This window comes from Schistocerca americana, chromosome 4, assembly GCF_021461395.2.
Source record: "Schistocerca americana isolate TAMUIC-IGC-003095 chromosome 4, iqSchAmer2.1, whole genome shotgun sequence".
In the NCBI taxonomy this organism is placed as follows: Eukaryota; Metazoa; Arthropoda; class Insecta; order Orthoptera; family Acrididae; genus Schistocerca; species Schistocerca americana.
The window spans coordinates 256,174,347-256,182,804 of NC_060122.1; the positions used below are offsets into that span (position 1 = coordinate 256,174,347).

Sequence of the window (8,458 nt, forward strand, 5' to 3'; positions counted from 1 at the left end):
CTACTTACAGTGTTCTTTCAATAGAATTACCATTCTTTGTTTTGATGTCAGGAGGTATAGGTTCAAAATGTCCAGTGTTTAGTTGTCATCAGTAAATGATGGAGGAGAGCTTGATTCTGTCAGAACTTCAGACTCCGTAATAGGAGCATCAGGTTCACACAATTCTATCTCATTTCCTCCTTTGTAGAGCAGCTCTTTCACCTCCAATACGAAGATTTCAGCGTGCATGACCAAAAACCATTGCAAAAGAGCCTCTTGTGTCTGAAGGCACAGAAATAAAAGAGCTAGAATACAAATTGAAGAATACAAATTGACAATACCTACTTCGTACAAAATACCTTAATGAAGAAACATACTGCATCTGTTACATCTTATTTCTTCTGTGGCTCATTCATGAAGACAAGGTTTGTCTGACACATCATTGCCGGGATCTTTTCAATTTATTATTGAATCGACACAACTGCCAGAACAAGTTCATGTCCATCAGAAAAACTGATGCTTACAGCAGTCACAATATATCTAATTTCCTTGAATTGTTTACCAGTTAACTATCAACTGTAAATCAAACCTGGAAAGTGTAACTCATTGATATGATCACTATTCATTTGAAATACTGCAAGTTTCATTAGAAGAGGAAAGCAAAGAGGCTAATGGTGTTGTGAAGACATTTTGGAAGTATCCATCTAGGCACTATGCATACTGGCTCAATTGAAGCACACTAAATCTGTGTGTGTGTGTGTGTGTGTGTGTGTGTGTGTGTGTGTGTGTGTGGAGGTACACACACAATCTTTCAATCTTTCTTTTGTAAATTTGTGTTCAAATGTACTGTACCTGTTAAGGATCATTAATTGATTAATTGACTTCTACTAAAGATATTGTGTAAATGTGTTATATTATGATAAGTCTCATATGATTAGCAAAAAGTGTTTTGTAGTTAGAGAGAAGGAAAGAAAGAGAGATTATAGCAGTAATTGTCACATATATACCCAGATCGCTTTTATTCCCTCAATGACAAAATTTATTTTAGAATCACATGATTAACTGCTTTAGTTGTAAATAGTTTTACTGGTTCAATCGCGACTTGTTTCGGGTAATTACAAGCCCATCTTCAGGTGTATCAGAACTATGAGGTGTGTGGCTGCCACACACTGAACACCATGCTAAGGGCAGGTGACAGCTGGATGTGAAGCTACTGTTCAAAATGATGATATGTAAATCTTGTAACACACTCATTGTAACAAACCCATAGTGACAGTTGAAAATTTGTGCCAGATCAAGACTCGAACCTGGATTTCCTGCGTTTTATGAGCAGTTACCTTAATCATTAAGTTACCCGAGTGCACCTTCAAGTCCCATTCAAACTTTCACCATCCTTGAAGTTCCCACCTGTTTCATTCTCTTGTCAAAGAGGAAAAAACGTTGCAAGGAATATGAGCAGCACCCAGACATATGGAAGCTGTCTGTGATCTGAATGCAGGATTTCTATCATTTGGCCGCCACCCCAGTTAGCAATCGCTTTGCTCCTCTAATTCTTAGATTTTTCAGAACGTGTTAGATTGCAGTGTTGATATGTATTGGTGACAGTCAAATGAAAATGAGATGGATTATATTAAAAAGTAAATAAACTGTTTATTATTTCAAAATCAATCACCATAACTGTTAATACATTTGTCCCACTGTGAGACAGGATAGTCAGTGCCATCAAGGAAAAATATTTACGGTTGCCTACAGAACCCTGATTGTGCCCAGGCATACATGTTCTAATCTGAAGCAAGCAGACAGCCACAAATGTCTTTCTCAGAGTTCCAAAAACATGAAAATCCCATGGGGAGAACTGGAACTGTATGGAGGATGTGTAAGGGCTTTCCAGTGAAACTTCAGCATAGTCGAAACAATAATGACAACTTGTGGGTAGGCTGCCACTTATACAAATGAAATATCACTATTTTTGGGTCTTCTGACAATTTTGCATGGTCTCAAATGAAGTCTGTGTCATGCATGGTCTTTGCTCTATTATTCAAAAACTGAAAATTAATGACCTAACCTTTTCCATAGTGCCCCGTGTCTAGTATACTGAAGCTTGTCGAAATTCATGGGTTTTAGTGAGGGCAGCCCAAGATTGTTCAAAAACAATGTTTGCTGATGAGTAAGCACTTCAGATGTGAACTGAGCAGGCTTATAAGTGATTCACAGCAAACAAGTTGACTTGTCTCAAAAATACTTACATTAGCCAATTTCAGACACATAAAAATTACCTGCTCATACCAGAAATACAAACTAAATGATACTGTGTGTTAAATTCCTTGTGATTCACTTTCAGTACAAGCTAACATGGAGCCAACAAATACACAAAAAAAGTAATCTGGTTGTTTAGTTCCACATGTTTGTAAGTTAATTTTCTCTTATTACATTGATTTTAAGACCAGGGTGCTTACTATACATCTTCAACTTCTTGTCTATTGAATTATCTTCGGGCACTATGCAGCTAAAGTAAACAGTTTACAGAAGTATACTTATTTCAGTATAACTGATAATACACTTGATACTATTTTTAATAATAGTCCTTTCAAAGATATTCTAAATTTTTGATTGATGTATTTCACCTCAATTCCACTTTATTTCAGACTTGATAGTTTATTTTTTAGTAATGCAAATCAGTATAAAGATCATCTCTCAAGTTACCATACTCTTAACAGCTTTGAATTTTCTGGAAACAATATGCCAAAACTGAGTTACAGGGAGATATTGCGTGAAAACGCACAGATTTAGTAACTTCAACACAGTGCCCACAACAGATTCAAAACAAGAGTAAGCAAAATTTAAAGAGTGACACCACCATATGTTTTGCATGTAATCACTATATTTATCAATGTCAGTTTATTGTATGTGTCAACATTATATAACAACATTACTGAGCACTAAGCAAGGATGGACAGACAGATAATCTGGTATGAATTTTTAATAATTTTCACTTATTTGTAAACGGAGTTTCAGCCCATTGATTGTAACAACTTCCTAACACATTCAGTATCTTTAATTCTAAACTTCAGGATTCTGTTATTTCTACCGGTAGTATACTTACTGGAGGCTTATTTTTGATTTACTGAGCGAAGTGGTGTACTGGTTAAGACATTGGCCTCACATTCTGGAGGATGGGGATTCAGATGCCTGTCTGAAAAGCCAGATTTATATGATTCACCAAAATCACTTAAAGCAAATGCCGGGTGGTTTGTTTGCAGCATACCTTGATTATTTCCATCCCTGATTACCTTCTCTTTGACAAAATGCTGAATCTTAATCATTCTTCTTTTTGTAGCCTTTTACTGTGGCCTTCAAGTGCATTTGTCGAGAAAGCTCCTCTCTCCTCGGCTATGTCAGTAACAACAGATGTAATTCATTTTTACTATAAACACTGATTCAAGATTTTATTAAACTACAGATGAATGACTAAGTTGTGGGCTTGGCAAGACCATATTGTTTATTCCCATCTTTAGCTATCACAAATAGGTGTATTAATTTGTTGCAACGTAAGACTTGCATCATTTTAGGCTGGGATGATGAAAGTGACACGTACAAAGACATTCACAGTTTAAAGGTACAGGCTAAAGAAATAAAATTAGAAACACGCAGGCAGTACTAAAATGGCTGATTTCAAAATACAACTGTCTGTAACTGTTTCTTATCCCAACAAATTAAATAACAACAAATTGAATGTGGTTAAATGACTCGTAGATTAACTCGTAGATTAACAAAAATAATTCACAAGAGTTAAAAATAAGTTGTGCTTTCATCGTTACAGTGCACTCGCTCGCAGTAGTCACCACACACACGGTGCCAAGTTAAAAGTATCTGTATAATTGGTAATTGGCATGTGCAGCAGTGAAGTTTAAAAAAAAGTTGTGTGAAACAAGTTGTTTTTGGCACAGCTTCCTACACACTATACCACTGTCATGTATTCTTCGATTAACTAACATCAATATATGCTGCAGTCACATAAGGAAAATAAATAAGAGTCTCCTGATGGCAATTACAAATTAAAGCATGGAAGAAGCATAAGGAGCTACAAGCAGCAGTCACAAACTTGTGAATGTTAATGAAAAGCAGCAGTCATTTGTTTTTTAAATTATTACATTTTATTTAAAAAATGTTTAGAGAGATTCATGTGAAGAAATTTTGTAAACTCATTGCAGCATGTTAAAAAAAATGTTTACTCATCTTCTGAGAAATATTGTTCCTTACAAAAACATGTATCACAAATTAAAATCTTATTGGCTTCTGTTCCTTTTTCTCATACTGTCCTGTATAATATATAACATATGTAGGATAGAACTCGTTATCAGAGAATTTCACAATAACGTGGCGATTTTCTTTAGTAGCAGTGTCATATCTAAGACACTGCATATAATCAAATTGAGGTGGTATTTTCATATACTTATTACCAACAGTTTCCTTTGCAATTAGAACCTTTGACACTATCATCATTCGTTGTGTGTTGCAGCTGTCTGAATAATGACTAGCATAGCAAGAAATAGGAGTAAATGAAACACCTTGTCCAAATATGTTGCCTACCGATTTGCCATGTTTCCTCCAGTCAAAATTATTTCTGCAAATGTTGTCTTTGTTTTGCTCTTTGGTACCATGAAATAAATACTCCTCAGTAACAGAACCATATCTTGATTGTATTTCTTCTTTCTTGAGCGAGTAACACCCCAACAAATAAGGATTCTGGACCCTATAAATTTTCTCAACCATGAACTGCTTCTGTGTGGTCTTCTTGAATAACCACAATATTTCCTTATATTCAGTAGTGTCAGAGAGCAACAACTGCAGCTCAAACTCTGAGCTAGCATTCATATGATCCCACCCAACAGTTAACTTCAAGACTGATTTGTGTAATGTAGATTCAACAGTTCTGGTTAGTGAATGACTTGGGTAACCTCTACTAACAATGCACTGTGTATTTGTCACTCTAGACTGTCTTGTGGAAGTTGGTGCATAGTAGGAATTGCTGTTAGGTGCTTGTAAAGATGGTGATACAATTATATTGTTGGAACTGGTTACAGAGGGTTGAAACTGGTTGTTTCCCTCAAAGTATGTTTTTGGTCTCTTCGGTCTGGCGGGTTCTTGATTGGTCTGCTGTGATCTTGCCAGTCTAGAATTGTTTATGGAAGTTGGTGCATGGTGGAAACCGCTGCTGTTTGCTCGTACAGAGGGTAGTGACACAGTTATATCATAGTTCGTGGCTGCATATGGTTGAAAACTGTTGGTGGCCAGTGGTCTATGAGGTACGGTGACTTCCTCATTGCTGGAGTCCCGACTGAAACAACAGCCCATTTCTGAAACACATTTATAGTTGATTAGACAAAAATACCGATGAGATAGCAACCTATGATTTCACATTAGATACAAGAACTTCTTTTCCACTCTCTACCAAAAAGGAAACGCTGTATAATTATATGTTACTTTTGCACCTAACTTCTTGTTTTAATAGCACACAAAGTTACTGTGATACAACATGTTATCAAAATCCTTTGTTTGTTGTGAGCCTCTGCTTCCTGGTTATTCTCTATCTTAAGTTCACTGTGGTTTCATTTCGTAAATGACCTTACAATACCGTATGTCATTAGGACGAACTGAATTATTACCTGTAATTATGTCCTTCCTATTTAAAATTATAATATGCACATCTCTGATGTATTTATGTAAACCCATTTGTTTGATATAAACGCAATCAAAAACGTGGTGATAAAGAATTTATAGGGGGCAATGGAAATTTTGTAGTGCGATGGTAGTTATGATGTACATTACAAGATAGACAAAAGGTAACAGAAGTACAAGGTTTCCACTGTACTGAGTTATGTATCAAAATGTTGTAGCATTGTTAATAAAATATGACCTATGACAGCAAATGCTTAAATGCAGTGTGTGGTGGCAGGACGTCTTAAAGTTTTGCCTTATTATCTTAAACATTTTTTCCTGTAATTCATTATTTTATCATCTATTTATCGGGCTTCTGAACCATGTTTTGACAATTATGCACATTTTTATATTCAAAACAAATACATAATACGGGAACGGTCATACACCTACCTAATAAAATTCGTGATTGGTGCAGGAAATGTTTGTCAATGACAAAAGTGAAATTAAGAAAAACTTGTGCAACAGGATTTGTTAGAAAAACTGTAATCTGTGAAAGAAAATGAGAAGACCAATGATAATACTGTACCAGTATGCAGCTGGTGCCTAACTCATCTGTGAATGGTAGTACTTAACTTGGTTTAATTACCGGTACTTTTATTGTACCCAACAGATATTTCGTCTTCAGATTCAGACAGTGGAATATGGCGAAGACAATCACATGAACAGAACAGTAATTGTTAGTAAAATACATTTAATGTGTCGAAATGCATATTATTTGCAATGCATGACTGACAATAAAACGCAGGTAATATTGGTTATAAAGATGCAGATTAAATCTTACAGATTTGGTGTCAACTGGAAGATACTATATGCGGCTATTGCTGCAATACTGAAGAAATATCATCGGATTTATAGGCACAGGTATATAATCGACGATGTAGAACTAAGAACCAGTCTCGTTTACTTAAGCAAAAAAACACATTCATTAACACTACGTCCATGTGTATACCTTGGTTAAGACGTCGTTATGTAATGCCCCGCCCACAACACAAGCGGAATAGAATTGGTGAAGAGAACTGGGCGATAATCCGCAACTTTGGCAATTTCGGAAAACGTAAGCAGACACAGCATTAATTACAGCTGAAGTAAACAGCGTACTATCTGCACTAAATAAAGGAACAAGAATTTCTAAATACGCCACTTTACGAACAGCAAATATACAGCCTGGTAAGGCCGTCGTAAACGATCAAACTTGTTTGTCAAATTTGGCCCTATCAAGCCTTAGATTTGTCACTTAAGCTCGTAAACGTATCAACAAAATTTGTCAACTTATACACGTTCGAAGCAGACGCTGTTCATGTATGCGGTACTGTGAGGCTAGTTGGAAGGGCAAAAAATGCTGATAAAGCATTTCTGACGTTGACTCTGGCACTGTATCTAAAAATGCAGAACGAGAGAAAGAGAAAAAAGAGCTGGCCCGGTGAATGGTGTAAAATGAAAAACAAACATATGAAAACCCGTTAAAGGAAATGTTGCACCCGGAATCTGATGATTACGCCTACATGAACTTTCTATGAATGGAGAGTGCAAATTTTAATAACTTGTTTAGAGTTACTTCGCCCTGACACTGAGAAAGACGACCTATGCGAAATTATAGTCTCTTCTACTTTGCTCTCTAATGACAGTTCATTAAAATACTACAATGTGGAAACGTACAGCCTACATTATTTTTGGGAGAACGAGGTTTCTTTTGTTATTTAAATTGCACTCCCTCTTTATGTTGCGCGTAGGTTATTGATTTTTCTTCTTAACCTCTTCTTTATGCGTAATATATGCTAGGGAAAGATGTGTGACACCTCTGGCATTTTGGAAATTGTCAATACATTTTGTTTTTATCCTTGATAGTAGTTTCCATAGTCGAGAAAACAATACCTCGAGATAAATTGTTATAGATTTATTTTTCACTAAACATACGCGGCAAAAGAATGCAAACATCGTTCGCTTTCTCGCCAAATTATCAGTTAATCAAAATATCTTGTAAACACGCTCAATGTTTGACAAACATCGCCCTACACGTTCAAGTATTTGGCAAACATGGAAATATTTGACAAATTGTTTAATCATTTCCGGGGCCTATAGCTGGCAAATTTGCGATGCTTTGCTCGATTTACCACGCGGTGTATACACTGATCAGCCAGAACATTATGATCTCCTACATCATGGGTCTCCAAACTTTTTAGTCCGCGGGCCACATTGACTCCTCCACGAAGTCATAAGGGCCAAGATCTACCTAGTGGGATTAAAGTACACTAGCACTCCATGATCACCGCAATATTAGGCTAAAGGAAAGATGAAATCGCAAAAATCTAAGGTTGTGGGAATAGCTAGCACTGAAACGAACTACGATTTTTATTTAATTACATAATTGTGATTGGTGGACGTACCTGATCGAAATTCTGGCGTATTTTATTCTGGCGAATTTCACCGACAAAAAAGTATGTCACTGCACATTCTTCACGAAAGTGTCCTGCAAAGTTAACGAAATCTCAATCATTGTTACCAACACTATTATTGCAAGACGTAACAGAGGTAGAGCATGTCAACGCATTGTTATTTCAAGCGGCGCAACAATAAGTTTAGTTATGTAGTCTTGTAGCGAGTAGAAGAGCCAGAGCGTATATCTGATAGTTCTGTTGCGTGATTGTGTATGTTGCGAGTGTCTCACGAGTTTTTTAGTGTTTTATGCGCTGTACTAGTAGGTGAGACGACGAAGTGTGGGACAATTCAAAGTTTGAATTCGAAGAGAGAAGGAAAATCT

At 36.3% G+C, this 8,458-nt stretch overlaps 1 protein-coding gene across 1 annotated transcript; it reads right to left on the bottom strand.

The window, feature by feature from the left end:
• Window positions 1–4,129: 4,129 nt before the first annotated feature.
• On the bottom strand, window positions 4,130–6,267 carry LOC124612694 (protein mono-ADP-ribosyltransferase PARP11-like). The gene is made up of 2 exons (XM_047141037.1): window positions 6,091–6,267; window positions 4,130–5,336 (listed from the first exon to the last, which is right to left on the bottom strand). The coding sequence occupies exon 2, from the start codon at window positions 5,332–5,334 to the stop codon at window positions 4,258–4,260; it is 1,077 nt and encodes a 358-aa protein (XP_046996993.1). The 5' UTR covers window positions 5,335–5,336; window positions 6,091–6,267; the 3' UTR covers window positions 4,130–4,257.
• Window positions 6,268–8,458: the final 2,191 nt, after the last annotated feature.